At 36.8% G+C, this 12,378-nt stretch overlaps 1 protein-coding gene across 5 annotated transcripts in view; it reads right to left on the bottom strand.

Annotated features, from left to right (window-relative positions):
• Window positions 1–206: 206 nt before the first annotated feature.
• LOC134211528 (triple functional domain protein) overlaps window positions 207–12,378 on the bottom strand; it is a 359,415-nt gene continuing 347,243 nt past the window's right edge. For 3 of the 5 annotated variants that reach the window (XM_062688453.1, XM_062688456.1, XM_062688454.1), the window contains exons 12-16: window positions 7,660–7,776; window positions 5,810–5,999; window positions 5,549–5,743; window positions 5,277–5,489; window positions 207–5,010 (exon numbers count right to left, since the gene is read on the bottom strand). In XM_062688453.1, the coding sequence (XP_062544437.1) occupies window positions 4,777–5,010; window positions 5,277–5,489; window positions 5,549–5,743; window positions 5,810–5,999; window positions 7,660–7,776 (949 nt within the window). In that variant the 3' untranslated portion in view covers window positions 207–4,776. The remainder of the gene's footprint in view (window positions 5,011–5,276; window positions 5,490–5,548; window positions 5,744–5,809; window positions 6,000–7,659; window positions 7,777–12,378) is intronic. The other 2 variants (XM_062688455.1, XM_062688457.1) reach the window with 1 other exon arrangement.

Raw genomic sequence — 12,378 nt, 5'->3', positions numbered from 1 at the left:
AACCACCAGCCCAAAACTTCAGGCCCATATATTAACTGTCAAAGGTTGAGCCAAGTGACATGCGGTGTTTTGCTAGTGCGTTTGAATCATATTATTCTGTACGTCAAACAAGACCGAAAATGTCGAGGAAGCATTTTCCATCTATTTTAAAATTCTCTATTAAACAATGTTCCTCTCTGCTTTTGAGTCGGAAGAAAAACTGACGCGTTCAGGATGATTAACTTCATTGTTTCCTGAAAGAAAATCGAAAATCGATTTTTCGTTTTAGGACCTAATTTGCCTCATTCCGGATAAACGCGTGCTTCAAAAGAAAGAATCGTCCGCTCATTTTGCCCTATTTCGGGTATAAGGAGTAATCTATTATCTATTGTCTATTGTGGACAAATGCGTACATTAAAAAAGAGTTATCAATACAACCAATACAAACCAATAGAGCACCAACCAGCGAGCATCACGCCTCAACATCAGTCGACCAGCAATGAATTACTAAAAGAGTGATGTATTCGTGTTTCTTATTGTCAAATATTGTTTAAATGAATCATCAATGATCAAGTTTTGTGTATATAGTATTCAAGTAAACATAATCCAGATAATTAGAAAGTTTTTCGTAAAATAGCTGATGTGACCGACACTGGAGGATCTCCTCCTATATCAAAAGTAAGTTCATAAGGCCGTTTGGCAAAATGCCATTTGGCATAACGATTTAAATGTCTAAAGGCCATTTGGCATAAAGGCCATTTAGCATAACGACCATTTGGCATAATCCTTGAAAAAATGTATTAAATACAATGGGCCGTTTGGTACAAGAAAGGTTAATCGTATGAATATATGATTTCCGTTTTTAGAAGTACGTATTTACCTAGAATAAGACAAAAGAGTAGATGACTTCTTATTTAAAAGCACGCATTTGACCGGAATAAGCCAAGCGAATAAATGACCCCTTCTTTAAAAGTACGCATTTGCCCGGAATAAGGTGAAAGAGTAGATGACCCATACTTAAAAGTATGCATTTGCCCGGAATAAGGCAAATGAGTAGATGATTCCTTCTTTAAAAGTAGCCCGGAATAAGGCAAAAGAGTAAATCAAGACAACATTTTCGAAACGACTTATCTGCTTTTGTAAACAAAGATTCAAACAAATCGTCGAATCTGAAAGCCCTCCCACGCAAACCAACACCACCAATAGGTATGTGAAGGTTTCCGCTACCTGTTGATGGTGTTGGTTGGAGTGGGAGAGCTATCAGATTCGTGAAATCTTCGTTTGAATATTAAATACATGTTTACAAAAGCAGATAAGTCGTTTTGAAAATATTGTCTTGAAATGACTAATTTTTTAAATGCACGCATTTGACCGGGACGAAGCAAAAGAGTACACACTTATTTTTTTTTTACCGGGATCTCAGCAAAATGTTGAACTTTTACCGAGAATCGCACAGCCGTGCCCCAGCAAACATGTTTTTTGCCGAGATTTCTGTCAAAATTGCTGATAATCAGCAAATAATTTGCCGAAATTCAGCTAACAAACGCAGTTTTTGCCGGAATATCAGTTATTTATCTTGCTGGCGCACTGCCGTTATACGCATACTTGTCCCATGTATATAGGAAATCCCAGCAAACATGGGACAAATATGCGTATGACGGCAGCGCACGGCTGTGCGGATTTTTGCCGAGCTGCAGAAATAAAAACTGGGTGTGTAGATGACTCCTTTTTTTAAAGTACGAATTTGCCGGGGATGAAGCAAAAATGTAAAAATGACTACTTCTTTACAAGTACACATTTGCCCGGAATGAGGCAAAAGAGTAGATTACTCCTTTAGAGGTACGCATTTGCCCGGAATAAGGCAAAAAAGTAGTAGTAAAAAGCCAAACAGCCCATCGTATATGAAAGTTTCAACCGGTCAGCCAAACGGCTCTTCGGCATCAAACTTGAAAGAGGATATCGACTCCGGGTTAAACTCTGCACTCGCTGGCGGTCTGAAATTGAGGAAAAGGCGCGTGTGGCCGGTGTGAAGGTAGACTGACGATTATTGGCGGCCCAAGAACGAGTGATCTGGCATACATATGTCTTCACATTCGGTTTTAATCCGAACAACAAAGAAGTACAACGGCCAAGTAGGTAGGTAGGACTTCTACATGTACCATTGTATGTCTAAATTTATGGTCCTAGAAAATACAGAACATTCTGGAAAATTGTCTACATTTTAAGAATTGATATTCTGGAGAATATAATCAAATATCAAAGAAGAATACGACAAACCCAAAACAGGCTCTGTAGACGCGAGGTAATTAATTTCGAATGAAAATCAGAACGAACTGGCAAGTTCTGGTCCGGACTAGATGCAGATACAATTCTTAAGAAAATGAAATGAAAAGTAGAGAAAAAACGAACCCTCTCCTTTGCATAACATTTTCTATGCTAAGCAGATGTTAGTTTGAGACAGCGCATGAGATAAGAAAAACACGCCCACGCAATACACACGCGTGCATAAATTATCCATCTCTCTTTATCCTTTAGCAAGGATACGTTAAGCTCTACAAATGTGTTGCAATCTTCTCCTGATCTGGAAATGCCATAAGCAAATAGGAAAATGATAATAAAATTTAGCCCTTATGAGGCCATAGTATTATTTTTAAATTACAGTAGGGAAATAGACTAAAAAGCTGGTATTGAAAGGGATTCGGAAAAATACCAGCTGAAATAAAACCATTATTTAATATACATATCGATGTTACACCATGTAGTATTAAGACCCATATTGTACATATTGCCTCAAATAAATCAAGTTCAAAACTCACTCCAGGGTTCTCGTGAATGAATCCGAACAACTCCCGACTAAGTGCAGGTAAATAGTTCAGTGTTAATAGAAGGTAATTAGTTCATTGCTTAAGTGAAAACTTCTCTCCTTGACTGGAGAAAAAAGTAGCTGAAAGCAATTCAAAAAGTCGCCGGTAGCGAAAGTGTTCTCCTTTGGAAACCAAGTAACTACTCGAGATCATTCGGCGACAAACGTTGGCCCAGGAGCTTCGATAGGCCTTGTCATCCCCAGAGGAACGGAATCAAAGGCCTTAGGAGAACGGTGGCGTCGACAGGCTCTTCTACAATATCATCACCATACGTCGCGTCGCCGCAAGTTTCACGCTTATGAACTGTCAGTTCTACAAAGCTTAATATTTTTAAGAGGAAAGTCGAATAAGGTGTAAATTATTGAAAGCAGTCGAGTCAGCCTAAATTGCTGAATCAATAATTCTCCCGTCACTCTGCTCGTGTAATAAGCGAAGTTTTAATTGGATATGTATTTCATACGTCGTTTTGGATGTTTTGATAGTGACCGCAAATTTGATTTCGCTGACATTTTTTTCTGGAAGTCCATTAGCACATTGACGGAGCAATGGTAGTGCGGAGAAAAATAATAAGGAAATAATTAGCAGAACCAGCCATCTAACCATAAGTTGGAGATCAATAGTTTGTGTACATTACCTTAGCGAATGATCAAAAATGCTAACAAAAATAATCTGCAAAAATATCTACATCACCACTTTTTGTTACCATTTTTCATCATTTACCTAACTCTGTGATAGCATTAAGGCGTCTTTCTCACCTTAGCTTCTGCTCATATTGAAACCAACATATCGAACAAAAGTGCGCTAAAACTTAAAGCATTCTCCGCCATCAGAAGTATTTCCCTGCATACCACCCGCAGTTATGAGCAGAGCACAATCCCTCGCACAAAATCCTGATAATGTTAACCCCCGCGTAAAATCTGTTTTCTTGTTTGCCTATCATAAAAACTAATATGTCGGACTAAACTTCAATCAATGGTAATAATTCTACTACATGTTTCAAAACGATCGAAAAATATGTTCTTTTTAGTTTGGGTTACTTTTTTGCTGTTTCCTATTGTTTGTATGTGTGTATGCAGCTTTGTTTCCCAAATCATTTCTTCCTATTCATCCGCTCTTTCTGTAGTTGATCATATCCGAATTGAAAAAGTGGTTTGCCCGATGTTGTCTCTTAGCCTATTTATAACTGCTTGCGGTTGTTTTATCTTCTTCTAGTTTGTGTTGCTCTTGCATGATATTCACAATTTTTGTTTAGGTTTTGCTGAATATAGTAAAGTCAATAAAATATATTTCATTACCCACGTTTGATAGTTTCCTTTTCCTTCTTGTTGCTGTTCAATTATACTAGCTGTTGTTTGTTTTGTGTTTTTTTTCTGTTTCTTTCACGAATGTAATATAAATGTAGATTTTTGTTTGCTATATTATTCTTATTATGCTTCATATTCGCGATGTTCACAAACCGTTAATTTTTGGTAAGCGTTCCCATTTTGTTATCAATTTAGATTTTTGTTTAAACGTTTTGATCATCACTTTTTGTCTGTATATTGATGTTTGTTATACTTGTTTTCTGTATATTCATTTACTTTAATTACAAATTATTCATACATTGTGGCTTACCTAAAATTTGTAGGTTGTTGTTCTGCTTTGAATTTGGTTTCCATCGCTCAAATTTGGGTTTAAAATGTGAGCATTTTGTCCGCTTCTGTCTGGTGTCAATACTGCTCCGTACATTGCGGCAGGGAGCTTTTGTATAAAATCAAACCGTTTGAAACTCGTGTACCTCACCGGATCTTCATCCAAAATGGCCTGCGTTATCCTTTTTTTCCAGATGCTGATTGTAAATAGATAATTTCTGACGTCACTTACATCGATAAAGTCATCACGCTTACTGCAGCATGAATGTTTGTTACGAGTTGGTTGGTTGGTTGGTTGGTATTTAAGAGTCCTTTGTCAGTTCCTTCTGGTAGGCGATAGGACTTTGTATTGCTTTTAGAAAGTCGTTCTGCGTCTGCAGAATGTTGCGAATTGTGTTGAGCCACTCGTTGTGCAGCTCGATCGTTGGCGCGGTGCAGATAAAGCTAAGACTGGAGCGCTGCGGATCGATTGAGCAAAGCGAGAACCGATTCCCATTGGTTTGGTCGGATAAGTCCTGCAGGGTCATCTTGTTCACCTGAAACAGCCAGAAAAAGAAAATAGTGTATTATGTGCCCGGCGGACGATTGAAGACCGTAAAGGAGCAAAGGTCGCATTTTATATATTTCTTTCATGTAGGATTACGAAAACAGTCTGCTTTCTAATCGCCATAGGATCGAAAACCAATAAAAAATGGAGTGGAGTTACAGCCAACGATAAGAATTAGACCATGAACGGCCATTATTGATAAATTATAGATATGAAAAACGATCGTTCGACCCACCGCACCGTTATTGCACCTACCTGTATGTGCGCCTTGTAGATATAGCTGGGGCTCGTGAACTGCGTCTTTTTGCCCACTATCTCCGCAAAGATGATGTTCTGCTCAAACAGGAACACATGCAGCTCTTTCGGCTTCTGGGTGTTATACGAATTCTTATCACTACTACTGGCACCTTCGACACAGTAAAGCGGACCATGCAGCAGCAGCTTACCCTGTGCCGTTATCTTACCCTGCTTGGGTTGAGGAAAAGTATTTAGTAAACAGCATAACGAATATAAACCTCGCGACATACCTCGAATTTCTGCAACCGGCCGACATCCATCATGTCGTTGGCTGCCTTAGGAACTACTCGCATTATATGCATTGCGTCTTTCAATCCTGGAATTTCCTCGGTGAGACCGGCCCGCTGAGTATGCTTCAGGATATCTTTCAACAGTAACTCGTACTTCATTATTCTTTGGACAGGTTTAATGAGCATATCTCCTAACTGAAAGCAAAAGAAAACTGTATTTTCTTTTTGCACCGGCAAATCAGAAAAAACGCCAATACTCACACATAATTTATATTTTAATTTTAAGCGTAATTCATCGAAGTAACTCATATGTTCCTGCACGATGTGCTCCGACACCGGCTTGTTCTGGCAATACACGACATACATGTGCAACTTCCGCTCACTCCGCTTAATTAGCGGTCCGAGCTCGTGCGGGTTTTGCTGACACTTTTGGAGCGACTTCAAAAGGTGACTGTTTGGGGGGAGGCAAAATATGAATCAGAATATGCAGCGTTACATGTTATTGAAATTTTTCTACAAAATAGAAGTTTTCATATTTTTTTAAACGAAAAGCTTCAAAATATTCATTAGACCTCTTCATGTTTTCAAAAAGTATCAAAAAATCAACCGGTCAGCCCAGAATCACAATTCTTATGCTAAAATAAGTCTCCTGTCAAATTTTCAGCTGATTCAGATAAAATTTCGAGGTGGCTCAAGTCAATTTAGTGGTTTTGGGCTATTTTCAATTTTGGAAAAAATCCAACAAGAAATATAAACGTCGAAAACTATCGCAACAAACTCTATACGGAAGCTTTTGGTGTGCTTTACAAGTCTTGTGAACATTGCGATTCGTTCCATTTACGTTTTGTCCATGTAAAAGTGATTTTCAAGCTTTTAAGTGCTTAAAAATACTGTTTCCCCCAAAAGTCGTTGTTCTACAAAATTTTTGAATTCATGCCAAATGATTGCTAATTTATTATATTATTATTTCTCTTTTTTCCCTAGAAATTTGAGTAATATAATTCTAGACCAACATTTGAAAAGGGCGTAACAGCCAAAATTTATTCCTTCTGATTCCTCGTCTACATATATAGCTATATATGTAGACAAAGAATCAGAAGGAATAAATTTTGGCTGTTACGCCCTTTTCAAATGTTGGTCTAGAATTGTCAATGTGCGATTTACCGTTAAATTCTTAAAAATCAGAAGCTGAACATTTGTCATAAATTTGCACGCTGAGATTTCTTCAAACAAGTTGTTCAAACAAAGAATCTTTGATTTCACTTGTTACTACGATGCATTCAATGTTAAAAGCATGCAGACATATGGTGAAATTAACAAAATTTGGAAGCCGTTTATTGTAAGCATCAAATATCATATGATTTGATTTATGTTTTGTTCGAACAACTTGTTTGAAGAAATTCTAACGTGCAAATTTATGACAAATGTTCAGCTTCTGATTTTTAAGAATTTAACGGTAAATTGCACATTGACAATTATATTACTCAAATTTTCAGAAAAAAAAGAGGAATAATAATATAATGAACTAGCAATCGTTTGTCATAAATTCAAGAATTTTGTAGAACAACGACTTTTGGGGGAAACAGTATTTTTATGCACTTAATAGCTTGAAAATCACTTTTACATGGACAAAACGTAAACGAAACGAATCGTAATGTTCACAAGACTTGTAGAGTACACCAAAAGCTTCCGTATAGAGGTTGTTGCGATAGTTTTTGACGTTTATATCTCTTGTTAGATTTTTTCCAGAATTGAAAATAGCCCAAAAACACTAAATAGACTTGAGCCACCTCGAAATTGTATCCGAATTAGCTGAAAATTTGACAGGAGACTTATTTTAACATAAGAATTGTGATTCTTGCCTGACCGGTTGAATTTTTGATACTTTTTGAAAACATGAAGAGGTCTAATATTCGTGAAACTTCTGATTACGTTCGGTTACAATAAATGAAAAATATTAACTCAAAGTATTGAAGTAATAGAAAATTCCAAATTCATGTAAAATAATAAGCAACACGAGATTTCCAACATTGACTTCCATAACACCCTATCGAATATGTTAGGAATTATACGAGTATACGCTTTTTCTAGAATTATGATTTTGCACTTACTCTCGATGCCATTCGTAGATTGCTTCAATATTGCCAAACACCATCCGCTCTTTGCCACCCTTGAGGTCATCCGGGATTAGCACACTGCTGCTGGGATTTCGAATCTCGGCAATGTAGCTAAAATTAAAGAAGGAGAGGAGAGAAGAGCAAGTATAAGAGGAAAAATCAACAATGATTGTAAAAATTCATTGAGTACGCCAAGCAAAAAAAAAACACGTTCCACCTAATCACTCTTTTTTGTATGAGCAGTCACGATTCTTAATCCTATTCTTCTTCTTACGGCATGACGTACATTACAGACGTCACCGATATGGCAAAATTAAATCCCTTGAAGACCTTGTACCTTTAAGCATACGATGCAAAAGAAGTAAGGAGGAATTCACCTATAGGTAGTGTTGCAAATAGTGGACAAATTACTTCATAAGATTTGTTTATTCGGTAAAAAATTAGGAGCAGTAGGGGCAATATGAATATACGGGGCAATATGAGCCACTCTCGTTTTGAGCTTATTGACAAGTTTTATCATGTAAAAGTTATATGATCTTTAGAAGAATGCTCCACATATGCCTCAACGTGAAAACCGCATTCAAATTCTTCGGCGTGGCGTTTCCCTAAACTCAATCTACCTGTGCACTGGGTTTAAATTTGAGGAATTGGTGCGCGAAAATGCATAGAATAACTAGATTTTCATTAGATTAAACGACTTTGATAATTTTATTTTCCATTTGAGCCGTCAAAATTTAAAAATTTTCATTTTTTGTGTCAGTGCACAGGTAAAAAGTGAGGTTACGCGACGCCACTGAATTCGAACATGAAAATACACTTGAAAATGTAAATTTTCGCAGCATAGGTAAAATTATTATAAGATTTGAATTTTATAAAAAAGGTTTTGACGCAAAACTGATTAAAATACAGGTCTAAAATGCCTCACAATCAAAAGATCTATTATAATCGAATATTATGCACACATGTTTGTACTGATACAAATCTGAATTTATAATAAAACCTTTTTTTTCCAAACTCAGTCTCTATGGGGCAACATGGGCATACCTGCACAAAAGATATTTTAGTTACTAGATAAATATTGTCGCTGTCGTCGCTGTCCGGAACATCTTTTGCTGGCGAGGATAGGGGAGCTAAATGTCAAAGAAAGAAAATCCATACGATTTGACAGGTATGTACCACACATGTTTCGGACAGCAGAACAAAGGGAACCGAAGCGACAATCTTTATCTAGTAACTAAAATATCTTTTACCTGCACAGAGCAAGATATCAGGCTTTAATATGCGAACAAAATAAAATTTCAGTTGTTAAATACAAGAATATTATCATCTGTGTAAGATTCATTACGGAAAAATTACAACACCGCCTTACTGCAATCGGAACAGAAAAAATGACCATTCATCAATGATGAAGATAAAGAGTGGCAAATTGGCTCAGTCCGTTCGGTCCGCTGTTGTGCGGTTTATTAATTTTATTTGATATGGGATAGTCTAAACTGTTGTAGGAATATCATATTCTTCCATATTATCACACTTTTCTCTCCCAAAATAACGTTTTGGATGAGTGGCCCATACTGCCCCAAATGGTGCTCATATTGCCCCGTATAGTCGGGGGCATTGAAATCAATACATCTTCAATACTGCATTCCAACAATTTCTAAACGCATTTTTCACCATTCATCAACGTAATATGAAAGGTAACACTCCCTAGTATAAGTCAACTACATTTGAATGATGATTTTTAGAGCTTTTCAGCGATTTTCGGAACGATTTCCTTAGGTGGCCATATTGCCCCGATCACCCCTATTCATCTGACCCAACGTCTTAATGAATGATATATCATATATGAATGATATATTATATATAATAATAAATTACAATTACCGTGCTGTGCCCTTATTCCAATCAGCGCCTAATTCCGTTCATGCAAGACAAAATTATAAATAATAAAGAGTTTTTGTCTAAAACAACAGAAAAATATCCTTGTACTTTTCTATGGTTATGTATGCATGAAATGAAATAAAAACCAGCGTCATTTTTAGCGATTATGGCCCGTTTACATATACGCTAGTTCTAGCGGACAATGCACTATCCGACAATACTAGCGCGATATTAGCACAATGTAAACAGGAATTGTCCTCGCTAATAAGCGTTTACATTATGCTAATTTCGTGCTAGTATTGTCGGATAGTGCATTGTCCGCTGGAACTAGCTTATATGTAAACGGGCCATTAATAGTGAAAATTTAAACAAAATTTGTTGGTCGTCACTACGAGCGCCATTTTGACTGTTTTTATTAACTCACTTGCTAAGAACGTCTGTCATAATATTTAAGCATTTTTAAGTGAAAATTTGCCCTGGATTTCAAACACAGCAGCATAACAAGACGAAACTGGTAACATTATAGCTTATTACCAAATTGTTGCCTGTATTTTCCCGGTAAGAAATGCTGAAAAGTGAAAAATATCTTGACCGGAATAAGGGTACAACTAAATCTACTCGTTCCTTATTCCGTTCATTGGGTTTGGAGGATGGATTCCGAAAATTCCGTGTTTGAGAATTTAATTTATGAGCAAGAAAAGGCTCATCGTACATTAAGCCATAAGAATGGTGAACATTTGAAATTCTATCCCGCAAGCAGGCAGACCGAAAGGAATTCCGTTAACGACTCTACTCGAAAAAATTATGGGACCTTTTTCAACTCGTGCCGGAAAAGTACAGTTTTTTTCAGTTAATGATTTAATGATGATTTATAAAGTAAATGCTGGACAATGTTAAGAAAGGGTTTCCGGAGAATACGAACAGTTTTAAACAGCACAATCCATAATTGCGACGTTCTTGTTTAAAACTGGGTGCTGCGGATAGAGCTACTTTTCTGCTCTCAAGCGAGTAGCGGGATATTTTGAAATCAATCCCATAACCAGAATTATTTTGCAGTTCTCCGGCTGTCAAACATTTCCCGCTCTTCGAATTTCTCTTTCCATGCTGCACGATGGTGCACAAATGCGCGAGACTCCACATGACTTTACGATGGTTAACATACATTCCTGTCCCAATCAGCTCCTGAATCTCGTGAAATCTCGTAACGAGTGCGTTTTAAGTTGCATTCCTACTAATTACTAACAAATACAAATACTAACTCGAAATATAATGTGAATATATTTGTTACAAAGAATGCAAAACTCAAACTAAATTTATTTTTATTTTTCCCCAGTACTTCCCAATATAAGATCTAAAACGAACATAACCACAATCTTCAATGGTTGGCTCCGGCACAATAGAAAATTTTGGCTTCACTTTGACAACCAAATCGACTCTATCCGCACCACCCAGGTTTAAAAGCTTTATCCGGAAATTTCTTTTTATAAAAAAACACTGCCCTCTCTGAGCTGCAAATAAGGTTATGTTTTACCGAAATCCGTGAACACTTCGTAGAAGTAGGGTTATCCGGTACTTTAAAGAACCGGAACTTTAAAGAATATCCAATTTGAACGAAACAGTGGTACGAACAATTCCAAACAAACAGAGACATTGTTTTGGAAGGTTCAGGTCAGAATTAAAGGCCTAGTATCCAGGCTCTAGTCAAAATTACGTTGAGGATAAGGTGTAAAACTCCGATAAGGAATAGTATCTGGCCTTCTCTGTGGTACCTGATGCAACTGGGCAGCTAGCATCAATGTTCATGTTGAATATATCTCGAATGGTAAGTGAAACAAACGAAAAAACAGTCAACTTGGCTATACTAAGGAAATATCATTCATTGTATTTTAAATTTGGAAGGAAATTACATTTTAAGATTTTTATTTGCAATATTATAGTAAATGAAAAGATGGATTTGTGAGAAAAATGATACCTGGTATTAGCATCTTCAAGAAATCAAATGTTTTTCGGGTGATTGGAATTAGGAACACGAATGAACGGAATTAGGAACAATGCCATTTCAGATGATTGGAATTAGGACCACATAATTTGTCAATGTTTTTTTCACTAGTGGAGCCTAAGTCTATGAATGCATCCCAACATATTTTATTTTCAATTGTATATAGCAAATGACACTATGTAGTGAAATTGCAGCTTCAAAATACTAAACGGGTATTTTTTAGAGCTTTTAAACATAGCGCATTGTCTTAGGTGAACGGAATAAGGGCACAGCACGGTACTACAATACTAAATTAACAGGGACAGAAAAAGTCATTTCAACTACACTCAAACAGTTGACATCCAACACATAATCAAGTTGCTGGTCCTTCCCGAATTTGAATGTGCGAATGAATAGGACGGCATGTGCATGAATAGCAGCAAGCGTCGACTCTCGGTGTCAGCGTTGTTTGTGCGGTGTCAAAATGAATCTTCAGCTTGGCACATTGATATTCAATTTGAAATCTCAAAATATGAATATCATTTCATACTGCGGTGCATGGATTCAACATTTTGAAGTCAGATTCCTAAAATATATGTATCTGTTTAGTATATAAAGTAAAATAATCATCATTTATCGGTGCAAATCAACCGCAATTCAAAATATTCATTTCAGCCCCGGTAGATATTCATTTTTTACGCTCGATTATCAATCGGCTATTGAGGATCGGGCGGTAAATTTGGTATGGAAGTTTGACAGCATGCTGCGAGATGTTCATACCTGCATTGCCGAGCGTCTGATCAAAACAAACACGAATCAATAACGAAGCTGCCTACTGAGCATCATTGCAACTGATA

The sequence above is a fragment of the Armigeres subalbatus genome, chromosome 2, assembly GCF_024139115.2.
Source record: "Armigeres subalbatus isolate Guangzhou_Male chromosome 2, GZ_Asu_2, whole genome shotgun sequence".
NCBI classification, from domain to species: Eukaryota; Metazoa; Arthropoda; class Insecta; order Diptera; family Culicidae; genus Armigeres; species Armigeres subalbatus.
Note: the sequence above shows the minus strand (reverse complement) of the source record. Positions and strands in the feature narration are given on the sequence as shown.